This window comes from Cnephaeus nilssonii (genome assembly GCF_951640355.1).
Source record: "Cnephaeus nilssonii genome assembly, chromosome: 5".
NCBI classification, from domain to species: domain Eukaryota; kingdom Metazoa; phylum Chordata; class Mammalia; order Chiroptera; family Vespertilionidae; genus Cnephaeus; species Cnephaeus nilssonii.
In genome coordinates, this window is record NC_137076.1 from 50,859,723 (window position 1) to 50,879,219 (window position 19,497).

General features: G+C 38.5%; 1 protein-coding gene across 1 annotated transcript in view; it reads left to right on the top strand.

The window, feature by feature from the left end:
* DCHS2 (dachsous cadherin-related 2) overlaps positions 1-18,302 on the top strand; it is a gene marked incomplete at both ends in the record, with an annotated part of 195,288 nt that extends 176,986 nt beyond the window's left edge. Inside the window, 5 exons of the mRNA XM_079773298.1 lie at positions 3,022-3,173; positions 11,211-11,341; positions 13,337-13,623; positions 14,614-14,746; positions 15,685-18,302. Coding sequence (XP_079629424.1) covers positions 3,022-3,173; positions 11,211-11,341; positions 13,337-13,623; positions 14,614-14,746; positions 15,685-18,302 — 3,321 coding nt within the window. The remainder of the gene's footprint in view (positions 1-3,021; positions 3,174-11,210; positions 11,342-13,336; positions 13,624-14,613; positions 14,747-15,684) is intronic.
* Positions 18,303-19,497: the final 1,195 nt, after the last annotated feature.

Below are 19,497 nucleotides of genomic sequence, written 5' to 3' on the forward strand. Positions count from 1 at the left end.
TGTGTCCATCTGCGCACTCTGCTGAACACTAGCAGGGACTCTATAGGGGCACAGAAATTAAACTCATAAATGCATACAATTTAGTGGGGAAATCAGAACTGTAAGTATATAATTTAAATGCATATAATTAATGTTATAATGAAGTGTGCATTTAATGTCATGAGAGAAAAGAGAAACCATAGCCTGGTCAGCATGGCTCAGTGGTTGAGCATTGACCTATGAACCATGAGGTCACTGTTCGATTCCCGATTAGGGCACATGCCTGAGTTGCAGGCTCAATCCCCAGTGTAGGGCATGCAGGAGGCAGCTGATCAATGATCCTCTCTCATCATTGATATTTCTCTCTCTCCCTTTCTCTCTGAAATCAATTTTATATATATATATATATATATATATATATATATATATATATATATATATATATAGTTAAAGAGGAGATACAAACTCCTCCTGGTGAAAAGCACAGGGTTTCGAAGAAGAATTATATTTGTACCAGGTCTAAAGGGCATTTAGGCATTTGCTGAAGCCAGAGAAGCATGAATTGAAGCACAGACACATGGACAAGCTGCCCATGTTTGAGAGTTGCAGATGTTTCATTCATGAAATGAACAGACCCGCTGTTTTTAGGCCTACCCCCATGCTCCCAGCCCTGAGAGAGAATCTGTCCATCAGGCAGTGAGGTTCAGGCTCTAAATCCCACTATCCTTGGTAGTCTCTCTACCTGTTCAGGAGTAGTATCCACTTCTACCTTTCCCCTCACCGTTGAATTGATGCTTGGTCTTTAAAAACCTGGACAAGCCCAGCCAGTGTTGCTCAGTGGTTGAGTGTTGACCCATGAATTAAGAGGTCACTGGTTTGATTCCCAGTCAGGACTCATGTCTGGGTTGCAGCCTTGATCCCCAGAAGGGGGCATGTAGGGGGCAGCTGATCAATGTTTCTCTCTCATCGATGTTTCTATCTCTATCTCCCTTCCTCTCTCTAAAATCAATAAAGACATATTGAAAAATAAAACTGGACTTGTCTCAACAGACTTAAAAAAAAAAGACGAGGGCATTAGCTTTTCCAATTTTTAAAAAAATATATTTTAGAGAAAGGGAGAGAGAGAAACATCAATGTGAGTGAAAAACATAGATCTTCTGCCTCCTGCACCCTCCCCACCCCCCCTCTTGTCAGCAACCTGGGCATGTGCCCTGACTAGGAATCAAACTGGCAAACTTTTTGGTGCACAGAATGATACTAACCATATGAGCCACACTGGCCAGGGCAGCTTTTCCATTCTTTATCACCCCTGCCCAGTGATGCCTGTATGGGAGGGTTGACAGGTGCCACTGCATTGTACTGCTTTGTCGCACATGCCAGGCTGCTCAGGGTGGAATACATGAAGGCGGAGACACCTTTACAGCCCACGTATGCCAGATGGGACAGCCAAGCCTATCAATGCTTTATGCTATGTGGAAGTTCCAGAAGATGGAATCAGGGACGGATTCGGGGAACTTTATTCTTTAAATTTTTAGATCACTTGTCTCCAGGAAGCTAGAGCTGCCATTTTCCTATGTCTTGCTGAGATAAACAGAAATGTCAAACTCTCTGGGGTTCATACTACTTGTGGTAGTTACTTCCTGCTTTTCACCACCACCCTGTCCACGTGCCCTCCTTTTGGTTACAAACCTGCAGATTTCGTTTAGGAGCTGACCCTGCTCTGTGCGATGCAGTGTAGGTGGAACTGTCAACCAAGGTAGTGATGTGCCCCCCGCCCCACCTTGCCTCAGTCTTAGAGAGACTTTCTCTCCCTGGAAATTGAATCTTGAGTGGCAGGACACCAGGACGGAGATAAATTAGAGCTGATTTAGCTGGATGGTAACAACTCAAAGAAGCTAAGCCCCACAGTTGTCCTGGTTCTTACACTTTACCTGGGCTCTATTTTTCTGATGCATTTTCCCCCAGGGAAGTTAGCCATATGCATATGTATTGCTGGCATCCTAAAACCCTAACAGATATACCTCCTGGGAGACCTACCTACTCTGGAACAGTTTTCATTGTATGGCCTTGGAGACATGATAGACTTTCTTCTGCTCAAATACAGACGAGTTTCTCTTCCTGTTGATTCTGAATAGAAGTGTGTATTGCTGTCTTGCTGTACCAAAGAGCAGGCCGTGTGTCTTTCTGATCATGTCCTGGGCACCCAAACTTGGGCCACTCAGGGTCCCCTGAGAACTCTGGCAGCAGTGTGTGAAGGCTGATAAGTTTGAGAAGTAGAAGCAAAAACCCACCAGGACATCAGTGCAATCACCCAAGAGTGAGAAGACGATGGGCATAGAGAGTAAAAATAAGTTTAAACATTTTTAAATTCATCTGCCAACTTGTTAATAAACAAGACTTTGAATTCACTAATGGTTTTGGGGTCAAAATGTAATGCAGACTAAACATCTCTCCATGGAGGTCGATGCAAAACTTTCGTCCTTAGCACTACTTTGATAATTTGTCACCTAAATGATCAGGGGGGATTTTGTTAGCACTAAATCTAGACTTTGTTTCATCTATTTAAAGATCCTTTAAAACAGAGACTCTCAATGTAATATGAAAAATCCACATATGGATTCCTTTTCAGGCAACACTTTAAGCAAGAAATAAAAAAGCAAATGACAGATTACCAGTCACTGTGTATAGGTTTCCTCTATTATTCCCTTCCTTTTCTGGGGCCAGCCTGAATCCATACACAGTGCTAGAAGCTTTCTATTCAAGCAAATTAGATACTTTTTCAACTATATTTTCCTCTTGCCTAAAATTGTAGCTTTAAACATATGAGACTCTACTGAAAGTTACCTGGAAATCCTTTGAATGAGAACACGGACTAACCCATTATTCACTTTATTGTAAAGTTTGTTAGTGTTGCTTTGATGGTTGTTTTTTTAAATGTATTTGACCGTCTATAATCCTGTCATAATGCATTTCTCTGAATAACGGACTTAACCCCTGTTGCAGATGAAATCCTTATCTAATGCAAGAGTTGCTTCCTCGCAGGTTTTTGCTGCTGACCTGGACAGCGGGTTGCATGGCCTCATTGAGTATTCCCTTCTTGCTGGCAAGCAAGCACAGGTGTTCCAGATTGACGCGCAGAGCGGCCTGATAACAGCCAATGGGATTCTGGATTACGAGTTCACCAGCTCCTACAGGTTTGTCCCAGATTCCGGTCCATTTGATCAGCTATCTGCTTCCTTTCTGACAACACTGTTGTTGCTTTGAGCTTGACTGCCTATTTATTGTACAAGCTTAGTTATAAAATGTGTTTTCCCTTTGATCCAACTTATGATCATGGGGAGAGTCTTTCAAAGTATTTACAGCTTTGGAAAGGTGATTCGATTAGAATTTAAGGCTCCTTTTCATTTTAAGATTTCATGAATTTATGATGCTGCTAAGTACTAAATCAGAGACTTTTAAAAAATCAGTATTCGTCAAAAGTCTAATGAGCCATTGAGCACTCTGCTAATGTTTGTTCTTACTATTTTTTAGAACAGTGAAGACTGAATGACATTGCTCTTTTTAATGCTTTATTCTTTTTATGTGTGAAATTATAATCCTGTCATCAGGACCCTTGAACTGTGTTTTAATAGACATGATCTTATTGAAAGCACCCATGGAACATTAAATATTTTTTTGCCTAGAGTCCAAAATATGCCAGACTTATACAGAATTGTACAAAAGAGAGAATCATAGTGTTACAAGTCTCCTAGGTATTTAAAATGTCAGTGCTACGATAGTCTAGCCAAACATACAGGGATATTTATGGCACCTCAGTCTGGAAAAGAAAAAGACTAGGGAACCTAAAATGCCTGTAAACGGGGACTGCTTTAAGAATGACAGCCAAGTCATTCAAACAAAATGAAACTGATTTTAAAAAAGAGAGTGGTAGCCCTGACCTGTGTGGCTTAGTTGTTTGGGCATCACCCTGGGCATGGAAAAGTTGCTGGTTCCATTCCTGTCAGGGCACATGCCTGGGTTTCAGGCTCAATCCCCAGTAAGGGGTGTGCAGGAGGCAGCTGATCAATGTCACGCTCTCATCTCTCTCTCTCTCTCTCTCTCTCTCTCTCTCTCTCTCTCTCTCTCTCTTTCCTTCTTCCTTGCTCTCTCTAATAGTCAATAAACTATTCTTTAGAGAAAGAGAGAGGAGCATTTCTACTGCTAATCAGGATAGAGCTCTAAGATATGTGTCTATGTGAATGAAATAACAAGGTGCACTGTAAGTGCTCAAACTGCAGGGCTGTTTGAGCAGAAGCACACACACATGACTGGATCGATCAGGAAGAAAATATAAGAAACTGTTAACCTTGTTTGTCTCTGGAGAAGTGCTCATGTGGGAAGTCTGGGGGTCAAAGAGATGCTTGACTTTCTTATTATTTATTTTAATATGCTTCACATTTTTGTCGTATTTCCTGTTCTTCCAAAAGGCCTTGCACATATAGTGCCTCCGTTAATCATCCCAATTATCTCCCATGAGGTTAAGTTGAGTGTTTTCTTATTCACTGAAAAGTCAACAGACATAGAGTGGATTGCTTAGGGTCACAGAACCATTTAAGGTTCCAACATGGACTTGCAGCCAGGGGTTCTGATTCTGAGTCAGTTTCCACTGTACAAGCTGACCTTCTATTGGGGCCTCGGGGTACAGGTTTATAAAAGACCTAAGTGTCAATATTCTCCTAGGCTTGGCTACATTCATGCTTTACAAGGAGCATGCAGGATATTCCTGTGGTTGAGCAGTGAGAGCTGGTTACTGGGAGGGTTGCATTAATTAACCTCTGAAAAACTTCCAAACTATAAAAGTTTGTGTTCAGTTCTTTTTGTTTGATATTTCAAAACATTACTTCAAAAGTATTTTAAAAGTTTAAGACCTTACCCTCTATTAACTAGTCAGATTTTTTGGTAATATCTTACTGTCATCAATTGTTATGATACTTACTGCATAAATATGTTAAAACTGATTGTATAACTATGTTAAACCTATGCCTGCCATGATGGTTGCTATAGTAATTTTAAGCATTAAGCCTTTTCTTTCCATAGATGACGGCAGGTAAATCTCAGCCTAGTTGCTATCTGAGCGATTACAATTCAGAGACCATCGAAGGGCAGCTGAGTGCCAGGAACTAAGCATTTCCTGGTTGTAGACTTTCTGTTACTCAGTGAAGCCTAATTAGCCACTAAATCTAACTCCTTCCAGTTTTTCCTATGTATATCATAGTTTCAGTGTTCCCAATATTTAAATTGGTCCCAATATTTAAAAGTGCCCCTCCCCAGTTCTCCATAAAGTATTTAACTCAAGGATGGAAGAACTGAGAGAAGTTGAATTCTACACATACAGCCACAGATACACACACACACACACACACACACACACACACACACTCACACTCACACTCACACACTCACACACAGTCTCCAGTAGCACCAAGGCAGGGAAATAGTTTACAGCTTCTACCTATCTAGGTTCAGGGCCTCCCCTTCTCCCTTGTAGCTTTTTTTTCCTCTTTAGTGCTCTTTCTGACATTTAAGGCAGTAGGAAATATAGGTTGATTTCCCCCTAGCCTGCGTATATGTCCAGTGAATGCCTTGGAAAAATTGTCATTAGCTTTTAACTTTACTTTTGAAATATTGTTATTTTGTCTGATGAGGAAAATATTCTCAATTCCAGTCCTCTGTTTTACAATATAAAATAAGGGGTAAAGGATATTGTCATTTATGCTTCTATTAAATGTAAATGCATTAAATAAAAATTAAATATTTTTTGCCCTCATTTAAGAAAACTCAGTAGAAAAATGACAAATTGTAAAACAGACCGTAAGTTCTGTCTGATCAATAATTCCTTGTTTTAAAAACTGTTTACTGAGCTTGAGATATAAAGCCATATGAAACAGTTCTTGTTTCCAAGGAGCTCAAAAAAATTGAGTGCCCTTATAATCCATGGCAGGAAGCATAGTAACAAGCACAGTAATTTATGGTGCACCTGCATTACATGTTGAATTCTCATAATAAACTCTAGATTTACAGAATAAGGAAACTGAAGTTCATAGAGGTAAGGTTTGCCAAGACTGTGTAGCCAGTAAATGATAGAATGAGATTCTTATCCACTCAAATGGTCGTAGTAGGGTTTCCTATTGTATTATGTGAATAAATCTTAAATGCACACACTTGCCCCAGCCAGTGTGGCTCAGTTGAATGAGCCTTGTCCCATGTACCAAAAGGTTGCCAGTGGATTCCTGGTCAGGGCAAATGCCCAGATTGTGGGTTCCATCCCCAGCAGGAGGCATGCAGGAGGCAGATGATTCATTGTTTCTCTCTCACATCCATGTTTCTCTCTCTCTCTCCCTCTCCGTTCCTTTCTCTCTTTCTAAAAAAATTAAAAGTCTTTTTTAAAAGTACATACCTGTATATTTATAAAACACAAAACAGAAAAAAACTATTTTAGAAACATAAAATAATAATAAAATAAGTTCCACCTTGCAGTTGTGAAATAACACATGTCTAGGAATGAGCATGCAAAAATGCGCTTTGAATCATTTGAAAGCATTTCCATTGCTTGACTTATAACTGATGAGGAGAGACTTATCTTTTTTAAGTTGATAATTGGATATTCCTGGGAGCCTTGTAATGCTTTAGGGCCAAGGTTTTTATTATCAAAGCAGTACACTTTAAAAAAAATCCAGTAGTAGCATGGAGTATATCAACAGACTAAGAAGAAAGTCAGCCACCATTGCCTCACCCATCCCAGCACTAAAAGCCCCCCACAGAGACTGACATTTTAAACTGGTTTTCTCCATTATTATAAACACCAATATGTCTTAACTTATAATTTTAAACATTATCTATCAACTTCCTGTCATAACAGATGTGTATTTAATATTTTTACTTTCTCTTATACAATTCTGTCTTTCTATTCATTCATTGGTTTTCATTTACTTAGTAATAAGTGTTTACATTATATGATTCTATAAATGTTCACTTCAGAGCCATGTCATACATATGTTTCCTTTCTTATGTTTCCCCCTCCCCCTGCTCCAAAGTTAATGAATTATCTTTCTTGTTTTGATCACTCAGTTCCCTACATCTTTGTATTCCTTGTCAGTGCTCCAACAGCTCTGTCATGCCCATCCATCTTTCCCCCTCAAATGCCTCCCATACAGAATATTTTATCACGTCCTCTTTGTTGTTTCCAGTACTGTTCCTGCTGCTTTCTGCCCTCCTGGTCTAGCATTAACAATCTGCAGTAGCTTTCTAAGTCTTCAGCAAAGCTGGGTATTTCATGGCTTTGCTTTATTGCTCTCTTAAATTAAGCTCATGTTCCAGACCTCATGCCTTTCTCTTTTTTAGTTTTTTTCTTCCAGTAGCTTTGGCCAGGGAAGTAAATTCTGTGAGTTCTTGATTATCTAAAAGTGCCTGTATTCTACTCTCACATGTAATTTATACAATGGATAGTATAGAAGTTGATTTTTATTTTATTTATTTATTTATTTTTTAGAATTTTGAAGGTATTCTCTTATCTTTTAAAACCCAGTGTTGCTGTTGAGAAGTCTGGTACCATCCTAATGATGTGTTTTGTACATGATTTGTTTTTCCTTCTCTGTGTGAGTTCTCAGGTTATTTTCTTTATCTCTAATGTTTAGAAATTTTGTGATTATGTACTGTAATGTAGGTCTTTCCTTGTGCTGAGTACTTGGTCTGCTCTTTGAATATGGAGAAATCTTTCTATTTTTCTGTCTTATTTCATTAATAATTACCCCTTCTTCTTTTTTTCTCTGTTTTGTTTTGTGTGCTTACTTTGCCCTGTTATTTTGTCCTAGACCTTATTCAATCAATAGTTGGACTGCTGGATCGATCCTTTGTCAATACTATTTTATTTCCTACTTTCTATTTTTTGTTTTGTATGTTGGTTTATTTTTTTTTTCAGGGAGAATACCTTAATTTTAACCTTCTAAACTTTCTTTTTGCTCTAGTTAGAAAACATTTTTGGACATTGTTTATATTTTTATTTCCAAGAGTTCTTTCTTGACTTTGAACTTTCTGTAGCATCTCACTCTTAATGTATGCATGCATTATCTTCTGATGTCTCTCAAAGGACATTAATTAGAATTGTTTTTACATTTTCTTTTGTTCTTTCTGGATCTCTGTTTCCTTTGGGCTCATTTCTTCTCTTTGTCTATTTCACACTTGCGTTTTCATGTTGGAGACTTTCTGTAAGTAACTGATGATCCTTGTTCTGAGTGAGGCAATAGCAAAGTCACTGAAACCTCTGAGTGGGCTGGAGGGGCTAACTGACCAACACACTTTACTTTCAGATGAAGCAGAAAGGAAGTAGACTACTTTGCAGGATGACATACAAATGACAATACATGTAGAGAGTTCTTTTTTCTTTGGGAGGGGCCAATCTCATGGATAGTCTCTTGGTAATACTCAATAGGGTAGCAGCCCTAAAACATGGAGCCTATTGGACTGGCTACAACCAGTATTCCACAAAGACTGCCAAGGAGCTATCATAAGAAACTTGAGGTCTCTCACAGGTTGTGTGTAGAATCTCAGTGGATCTGACTTTATAATTTTTCATTTTTTAAAGCCACTGAGAAACCTTTTAGTTGTCCTTTTATTTTGAAACCGAATCATATATTTTTCTCTATATCAAAGAATCCCAGTGGTTTTTTTTTTAACCTGACATCAGAATTACATAGAACCCCTGAAATTGTAATGTTGTGAAGGGGGGGTTATGGCTTTGGTAGAAGAAGGAGACATAGCTTTGATGTCTTGGCTGAGACTTTAGTATGACATTGGGGAAGGGCAGGTAGCAGGGCCAGAGAACATTATGAGTTGATTATTTTTAGTAAAACATTTCCATATGTATCTGACTTATATTCATACTAACAAAACAAACTTTCCACATGGAATTATTCCTAGGCTCTAGAAGTGTGAAACTCATGTCATTACATACTGACTAGAGGCCCAGTGCATGGATTCCTGAACATTGAAAAGAAATTAATTAGAAGGTGGCCTGCGGGGCAGGACTGGGCGAGACGGGCAACATGCCCTGAAGCCAACCTCCCTGGTCCCTTCCTGGCCGGCTGCATCTGGGGTGACATCAGGGCTTAAAGGGTGTCTGGAGTGAGCGGGGTCCCTCCGGCAGGTGGGGTCCCTCTGCCTGGTCTGTGGCGATCAGCCGAAACCCGCAGCCCAACATCCCCTGAGGGGTCCTGGAGTGTGAGAGGGCACTCTGCAAAGTTGCTGTCGCTCAGCAAGGCTCCTGTGTTGAGCGTCTGCCCCCTGCTGGTCATTGTGCATCATAGCTACTGACTGGTTGTCTGGTCAGCAGGTTGCTTAGGCTTTTATATATATAAATGTTCCAACTTTGATAGTGTTAAAGGCAGTCTGTGTACTTCATGAATGGTAGATAAACAGTAATCATTTGCTATTAAGTGGAATTTAAACGAAGAAAGAGTTGATGCTTATCTTACATCATTTTTAAATTTAAGGTTAAAAAGAAAGAATACTTATTAGGCAAGCTAACAATGGAAAAGAAAGTAGAAGTGTGTCAACTTCCAAGACTCAGTTTCTCAAAAGGTAACATCAACAGCTGGCTAAGACTAACATCGCCTCTGAAATAAAGATCATCTTCTGATTGACAATTCACTTTATTACTCAGCTACCCCCATGGACCTCCCAGTGTTTAGAGGAGAGTGAAAAATGAGCTAATGATTACACATTAAGGAGTTATATATACAAAGTAAGAGAGAGAAGTTGAAGGAGGATCATATATATAGTGGAACACAAGCTGTCCAGTCAAGCAAGACCCGGGCTTGAATCCTGGCTCTGTGATATAGTACACTTATAATCTTGAAAAAATCTTGAGAAATCTGTACTCAACATATATTAAAGAAAATCAGAGAAGGTAGCCAACTGGCCCTTTAAGCAGTTATGGGAGAGCCTGACAAATAAATCATTAAGAACAAAGGCTAATGATTGTATGGCAGAAGAATGTACAGGGTGCTATGGGACAGAGAGGGACATCCAAATCAAATGAGAGGTCAGTGAAAACTACAGACCAAAGGGTGTAGGGACAGGATTCCAGGCAGAAGACAGATCATAGAAGGGCATTGTATACATGCTCAAGGATTAGACTTCCTCTTGTAGACATGGAGAGACACGGAAAAATTTTAAATTAGGGAGTTAGGTTTTTAGATCAGGAGTTTAGATAGAACAATTGAGTTGCAATTTGGGGGTTGGATAGGAGCATATGAGACTTGCAGCAGGGAGATTGGTGAGTAAATAAGTACTCCAGATGAGAAAGGATATAATGAATACACACCATTCCAGGTAAAGATGATGAGGCTACAGAACCAACTTATCCTGGTTTGCCCAGAGTTGTCTGGTTTTAAAAAAATCTGAAAGTCTCATGGCCTAGGAAACCCTTTGGTCCTTGGCAAAGCAGGATGGTTGATCAGCCTTTCTGAGACTCTGAAGGAAGGGGTGAAATGGATGAGATCACCAATTCAAGTGATACTTAAGAGGTAAAATCTTCAAGACTCATCATTAGTTGGGTGTTGGAAGGGTGGTGACAGAAAGGGAGAAGTTGAAGACACTAATAAATTTTCTAACTTGGTTGCTGGATAAGCTAGTTGTATCATCATCCAAGAGAGGTTGAATCACGGCATGTGAATTCTTTCAGACATGTACTTTCACATCTACTTTATAGTCCTATCCAAGCATGCATTTTTTTTGTATATGCATTAATCACAGCGATTTCCTCTTTCAATTCTACAATTTTTATTGTTTTTGCAATTTGGGTATGAAAAAAATATCAATATAAAACAACCCTTTGGTAGCTATATCTTTTGTTGATACAGTATAATGAAAATATGTAGGAGGTACTATTTTTTGTATGTTTTAGGTTGTTCTTAGTAAGAAAGGGCTGAATTTGACGGTCTGTTTCCCAGGAATGGTGCATTGTTTTGATCCAGATGCCTCAAGAGCCCTGGTGGTTTGCTGGATTTGCTTCTCTAAACATGTCAAAAATAAATAAATAAGTTTCAGGCTACCATTCTTATGAAATAAATTTGAAATGATATCATTTAGAAAAAGCCAGTAGGAGAAAGAAATGTAGCTAGTCAGCTCACTTTTAAATTTTCAACTGGAAATTGGATATTTATGTTGTTTTTCTTGATTCTTTTCCAAACCAGCTTGATTATACAAGCCACAGATAAAGGGATGCCCAGGCTTTCGGGTACAAGTATGGTCAAGATACAGGTGACTGATGTAAATGACAATGCCCCGGCTTTTCTCCCCCTTGAAGCAGTGGAAATTGCAGAAAGTGAGTGTGGCAATTTGGAATAGTGGTTTTGATTAACTTGTATAATATCATCTACCATATTTTCAGCCAGGTGCTGTATTAAGTATGAGTACTAATTCTAAACAACCATGCAACATAGTTTTCATCTTTATTTTAAAGAATAGAATACAGATGGTCAAAAGTTTATCAAATGTCAAAGAAGTTAAATGTTGAAGCTGGGATTTGCATTCAGATAAACAGAAGGCCAGTTCCCCATGCTCAGACCACCATTGCAAATGGGTTCTTTTTGTGTTCATATATTTCTTAAGAATGAAATTTACTCTGTGAAGAAGCACATTTTGTTGACTAATAATCATCCTAAATCTCCTCTGAGAAGAAGCAATCTCAGACTGATAACTTTGTCAGTCTTTGCAGTATATTAGTAAGTAATAAGTGAAGGGCATTGCTGTTCATCAGACAAAGTCATCATTTTCCTCTCGTGTAAACTAAACATCTGCAGAAAAATTTTACACCATTAGTGGTAGAGGCTGCAAATACAAAATTTTATGTGATATGCTGATTAATCTTAATTGTTTGGGCCTCTGGGATATATGATGACTCAATAGATTATGATCCCAAAGTTGCCTGTGGTCAACGGCTCTAGTGATAAAATGCAACCCAGCTCTTTATAATTGAAGTTCCAAATAGTGTGGCCCGTCACTTGCCTCTCTCATTGTACTATTAATACTAAATTTATTCCTACAGTGTTTCTAACAATTTTATGTCCCCTTTCCAAACAAATTATCACTATCACCGCTCACAGACGGCAGTGTTGCAGAAATTTCTATATATAGGAACATCTCCAGATATTTTAAATATCCTAAAATATTTTATTAATAAAAAAATTCTTCAGTTTTGTTTCCTACCTATTCGATAGATTTTCATGTGCTTTTACTGAAGGTACTATTCTAAAGTATATGCATTAGCATAAAAATGCAGCAGGTTGCCCGATATAAACACAGGGTGTCCCAAAAAATGTATACACACTCTAACAGCTGATAGCTCAATTTTGAAAATGAAATGTATTTTAATAAGCACTGCCTTTATAATTATTCAAAGTGTATGTATATATTTTGGGAGGACACCCTGGGTATTACAAGAACAAACAACATAAACCAAAACATACTGAGTGGGTTAAGATATGGTTGGTGAACATCAATAACGTTCAAGCTTGAATATGAAAACTGGGAGTCTTATATGCAATGGAAATATTCTGAATACCTTGGCATCTTCTTTCTACCTGTACCATACATGTAAGCTAAAAAACAAAATCCCTTTCACAGCAGTTTAGGCTAGAGGATACATAGAGTGTGAGGCATTTAGCATGTCATCTCTTTTGTGATTATTTTTATGTGTAAATAATACTAAAGATTTATTTTCATAACTAGTACTATGTATACTTTGGCTTTCTATAGTATTGATCATTTTGTGAGTCATATTTTAAGGGAAGGAAGCAATGTATATGCCACTCCAAAAGAAATAAGTTTGCAAGATAAGTGCCAAAAAACTAAGTATCTATTCCTAACTTTGGTATCCAAACATTTTTATTTAAATCTTGCCTACTTTTTCAAAATGTTGTTTTTTATTAGTGTTTTGAGTAATAATCTTCTTCCCACCCATACCCCCATGAATATATGATTTTGATACAGAATCTATATAGTACAAATAAGTGGCTTAGAATGTTTCTTGGTCCTGGGAGTATGTTGTAAGCATACAATGAAAAATGTAATATAAAAATTGACTCTACCCTATCTCCTCAATTCTCAATTCAGTGGTAAAATTTCACTTTTATTGGGCTTATAAATTCTTCAAAGTTTTTGTTTAGTTTATAATGAGCTTTGTATGAGAAATCATGCCAAGAAAAAGCAAGTCATGTTGGACTTAAAATAAATATAAAAAAGCTTGGATTGAACTATTCAAGAGATATTTCAAAGGATGAATTTTAATAGAGACTGACATTGGTCATGACTATTTCAGATTCTTTGCCTGGTGTAATTGTGACTCGAATATCAGTTCATGATGTGGATTTGAATCCAGCTTTCATCTTCAGTTTCACCAAACAGAGTAATCTTGGAACAAAGTTTGCTATTGACCAGCACACTGGGGAGGTGGTGCTAGTGAAAACATTGAATTTTGAAGAAGCTACTGAATATGAGCTGCTTATCCAAATTTCTGATTCGGTGCACCACACAGAGGGAGCACTCATTGTACATGTGTTGGACATCAATGATAACCCACCAGTGTTTTCTCAAGATTTTTACCAGGTAAATAGCTTTCAGAGATGCTGAAACACAGCCCAAGCTGGAAAGAATAGGAAACAATTGGAAAGAATAGGAAACAATGTAAGCCTACCATTGTGGACAGACTAATTTAGACAGACAGCAGTCCCTGGTTTTAGTGCCTAAGTTGATGCTGAGGGTTTTTTATTTAATATCATGGAGGATAGAAGTATATATGAAATTGAATGTATCATTCTATTCAGTTTCTTAAGTATGTATAATATGTCATCATATGAAACTATGTTATCATTTTTCTAGTTTTTAGGGATCGGGGTCCTGTTGTTCATAACAATTGGAACTTGGCCTAATGTTTTCAAGGCCACAAATAAGAAAATAAGGTGACCTATTGTAGCCTAAGGTAGATTATCTGCAGTTAATTTGGAAAACCTTTTTCTTTCCAAGGCATAGTTTTAGAATATTTTGGGGTGTTAACATTTTGCAAAAAAAAAAAAAAAAAAATTATGAACAAAACCGTGAAGTGGAAATTTTAGTTTTTAGGACATAGTATATCTTTATAGAAATAAGAACAGTGATAGCATTCAACTAAGTACTTGGAAATGGGCTTTAGAACTTTTGAATGTAACACATGCTAGGTTTCTGTGTAAACCCAGGAGAGAAACTAACCTAAATAGTGATCTCCTGTAGAGGCTAGTTAAATCAGGTAATGTATGTAAGTAATAATATATTACTGAATGTATTAACTATCCTCCACCACACAGAAATAATTTAGAAGGAAATTTTTTCATAATAAAAATAGAAACTGAATTAATCTTTTTAAAATATTTTTTTCTGAATTCTGGGACCACAACATAATCATCTTAACATGTCAACTCTGTAAACATAGCTAATAAAGTCAAGTTCACTGTGAATTTTCCATAAGCAAAATAAATAAAATGACCTCACGTTTTGGCCCTGTGCATGAGAATATCTGTAGTCTTGTAGCACAACATCCATTTCTCTGTCTTTGTTCCTCAGATCACCATTCCAGAATCGGTGCCTGTGGGGTACTCTGTGCTGACTGTGGCAGCCACAGACTCAGAGAGCAATGAGTACATTTCTTACAGAATTATTTCCTCTTCCACGGAATTCTCCATTGATCCTAGGAATGGTGAGTTATTTATAGTGGCTTTAGTGTTTCAGAGTTTAGTTATAGGCTGGAAACCTGAAATAATCCTTTCCAAATGCTCCTAAAATAGCTCCTCATCCCCACCCCCTAGTATTATAAACACCACCATCTTATTTCTCTTCATGTCAAATGCTGTGATAGCAAACCCCAGTGTTATTTCTCTTCCCCAGCATTTCAGTGGCTGGGAAGCAAAAGGAATTGATTAAATGCTGGCGATGGCTCAGAGGTTCAGAGACCCCCATATAGTAAACACCCATTCCATCAGTCCACCCAAGCACAGTTCAGGTAGTTATCCCAGGCTTCGAAAGAGTACTGAGGACTTTGTGTTACTAGAGTTTGAAAGCTTTCATTGAAGCCCAGGTACAGAAAGTTCAGTAATAACACTCAATAAGGACCAAAGAAAACGGCAAAAAAATTATTTGAGCATCTCTACTGAGTAAAAACATGGTGGTGTTCTGGTTTATTTGATGCTTTCCAAGGCTGTTTGTGTTTTTATCAGAGCAAGACATTTGTGGCTGTGAAATGCATTTAAGCAAGTGATTTCAGATTAGAGCAGTTAAGCATTGTACAGAGAAAGTTTAACAGTGAGTAGACATTATAGCTAAACTTGATCAAGATGAATAAATAGCAATGGAACAACTTACTATACAGAAAGAAAACTAAGACAAATTTATGGCAAAGTTATCTGCAAGCAGCACACATATTAAATAGAGTGAATGTCACGAATATTATTTCTGACTCTTAAGTGTTACAAAAGTATAAATGTAATAATTTTAATTTTCTATTTGGAGTTACTCTTGATTGTAAATTAAGTAACAAATAAGCAAACACATTAGTAAATATTTGATAGACATTTACTAACTAAATGGATCATGAAAATTTAATTTCACAGCATTGAAATGCTATGTCTTATTTTTCAGGCACGATATTTACGACCAACCCCATAGTACTTCTGGATAAAAAATCAACAGTTCAATTTCTTGTTGAAGCCAGTGATGGTGGAATTCCTGACCTGAGGGCTCTTACCTTAGTGGAGATAGAAATACAAGATATGAACAATCATCCCCCTGTGTTTGCAATAGAATATTACAATCTTAGCTTGAGTGAAGATGCTCAAATTGGAGGCACGCTTCTCACCTTCTCAACCACTGACCATGACTGGGCCCCTGAAAACACACATGTTGAATATTCCATCATCAGTGGTAATTCACAGAACAATTTTGACGTGGAAACTGGTTTCCTTCATTCAGAATATCCTTTTAAGCAGGTTGGTTATTTGGTGTTGCTTCATAATCTGGACAGAGAAGCATCTGCCAGTCACAAGCTTGTCATTCTGGCATCTGACCACGGCTGCCCTCCACTGACTGCCACCGCCATGGTGTCCATAGAAGTGCTTGATGTCAATGATAATCCACCTACATTCCACAGTCTGACATATCACGCACATGTCAAGGAAAGTACCCCTCTGGGGAGTCACATCACCGTGGTGTCAGCCAGTGACCGTGATGTGGGTTTACATGCAGAAATCATCTACCGCATAATCTCTGGGAACGAGAAGGGGCATTTTTACTTAGAAGAGAGAACTGGAGTCCTTTATTTGACTAAGGCTTTGGATTATGAAGAAACGATAAAATTCACTTTAACCATCCAAGCTTCAGATGAAGAAAAGAAGCATTTTTCTTTTGCAGTTGTGTTTGTCAGTATCCTAGACGATAATGATCATGAACCTCTGTTTCTGTTCCCAAGGTTGAACTGTGTTGTTCCTGAAAATCTGCCTGTGTTCTCCACCATATGTTCTGTAAATGCTTTGGATTTTGATGCAGGTCCTTATGGAGAATTGACTTATTCTATTTTATCACCCTGTCCTGCCACTCATGGAGCACCTCCTGACCATGACCCCTTCCTCATTGACCCTCTGACAGGGGATATTCATGCTAAGCAAGTCCTTGACTATGAAAATGACAATAAATACTGCCTCATGGTAGAGGCAAAAGACAAAGGTGACTCCACAGCCTCCTTAATGGTTTGGGTCGAGATTGAGGGGATAGATGAGTTTGAACCCATTTTCACTCAAGATCAATATTTTTTCAACCTCCCAGAAAACTATAACATAAGACAATTGATTGGCAGAGTGGAAGCATCAGATGCAGACGCTGGTACTGATGGTGTTATTCTTTACTCGCTTGAAACTCCATCTCCTTTCTTTTCAGTAAATAAAACAAATGGAAATATTTATTTGACTAGAGCCCTTCCCCTCATAAGAAGTCAAGTCAGCAAAGAAGACACCATTGAAATGAAAATAATCGCTCATAGCCCTAAACAGGACTCCAAGTTCGCATCGTGTACAGTTTTTGTGAACGTGTCTTTTTCCTCGGAAGGAAAACGCTCGGCAGTGTCAGCTAGCCGCTTCTCAATCAGCCTCGCCATCTCCTTTTTAGTGTTTCTGTTACTCATCCTCCTCCTGACTATCCTGATTTTAAGACATAAACAAAAAGATGCAGGCAACAGTTATGAAGACAAGAAAACGTCATCATCCTTAGATATCAGTTTGAGACTGACCAGGGATGCCAGCATGCTCAAACCCTTCCAGACAACGGAGGACTGCAATGATGCGGCAGTGCCTGCGGACTCCACGCCGGAATGGTTGAGTTTAATAAGTATCATGGAAAAGGACGTTGGACATCTGTACAGGCACTCCAACTCCAGTGACCGCTATTCTGTGGAAGGAGAAACTGCAGAAGATAAGGAGATCCAGAGGATAAATGAGCACCCTTACAGAAAGGACTCTGGCTCAGCTCTGAGTGACCGGGAGTCCAGGGTGCCGGATTCTGGAATCCCAAGGGACTCCGACCAGCTCTCCTGCTTGTCTGGGGAAACTGACGTGGTGGTCACTGTTGTAACAGCAGAAACCAGCCATGCACCGGAGGAAGGAGATGGAAGAGAAGGCTGTGGCACAGCCTACATTCAAAATGATATGCTGCCCCAGACACTAAGGAAGAGAGAGGTCAAAGTGGACATCCCGGCTGAGCTCAGGAAAGAGCCTGTCTTTATTTCAGGTGATCCGGAAGCAAGATGCGCAACACAGAGAACCTCTGATCATGATGGGAGAGGCAGCTATCACTGGAATTATCTCCTCAGTTGGGAACCCAAGTTCCAACCTCTTGCCTCGGTATTTAATGATATTGCAAAACTAAAGGACGAACATTTACATGAACCTGGAACTCCCAAAGAGAAGAAATCTTTTGTTTTTCCACCCCCTTTGATCACAGCAGTAGCCCAACCCGGGATTAAAGCAGTTCCACCGAGAATGCCAGCCATGACCCCAGGGCAGGTTTTTCACAAATACCCACACTCCCCGCTTCTCTACCATCTCAATTCCCTGCCTGAAGCCATGACTCCCAGTTTTTCTCCATCTCTTTCCCTATTGACAACACAGACCCCTGCCGTGACTCCACTGTTGTCGCATGGAGATTTCTTAGGAGCACATCTAAGTGATACGTGCCATGAACTTAAAGCAGAAGATGAAGTTCAGATATAAACCAGTTGTGATGTCAATTGCACTGCTCACCATTGGTCAAGGATGGTTGAACAGAACATTTTTAAGCAAGCTTCTCAAGACCAAGTTCATTTTATCCACACGGGAGTGATATCATTTTGTCAGGGTTTTTAGAACCTCCTCATTTAAGTTTCTCAAATTTCTTCTTCCAGCCTTAAAGAGAAGTTACCTCCTTTAACTTTTATGTTTTGCTCTCAGGACTCCTTTGTTTATATTAAATAGTATATATTCTGTCATACCTGGTTTTCTGTGTGTTTAGATTTCCAAAGGACACAGTGAACTTGACTGACTAGCAACATGTTTATATAAAAACAAATGGAAATAAAGTTCAGGTAGAGTCACTCAGTCACATTACTGCTGATTACCTAGTAATTTGGAAGGATGAACTTAAGTTTTAAAGTGAAACCATTTTCTATGTACCTGACACGTTTAGAGATGCATTTCTCCACTTTCAGCATCAGCCACACTGGTGGAGTTAGCCATAATTTGAATTTTACTAGTAATGTGATGTCTTTTGGAAATTTACTTAAGAATGAAATTTGTCATAACTCTGTGCCAAATAAGAATATTATTCTTTTTTAAATGAACCAGGAGTGTTTGTTCTTGACAGAGGGCCAGTGTTGATAAAAGCACTAAGTGTGTGTTTAGCTGTCACCTGAGACACATTTCCTTGACCTTTACAAATAGAATGATGATTTTTTTCTCAGCGTCTGTCTTATAACATTGTAGGGGTACAGACATTAACATTTGAAGATTAATTCATAGATATTTTTAAATTTTATTTTCTTCTAGATATAGTAACTTTTGGTAAGAAATAATTTATCCACTCAATGTCAGTTTTAAAAGTTTGTGTAAAGTTATGTTATTAGCAAATAATAATTTTATAGAGTAATTTAGCAATATATTTTTCAATGAAGTTTTTTTACATAAATATTTCTACTATAAAAGTTGAGTGGATATCAGAAGTCTTTCTTCCACTAGTTCATGTTTAGCTTTAACTGACATTAGATGGAGCAGTTGGACAACCAGTTAAAATAATTCTGGTTTGTACGGCTGTTTCAGAAATATAGTGGTGTTGGGGGGCGGGGGGCTCACATATAATGCTATACCTCCTTTCTGGTGAGCCTGAGGGTCCATCCAAAGTTCTTCTCTGTTCCAGGAAAGCAGAGCACTTCCT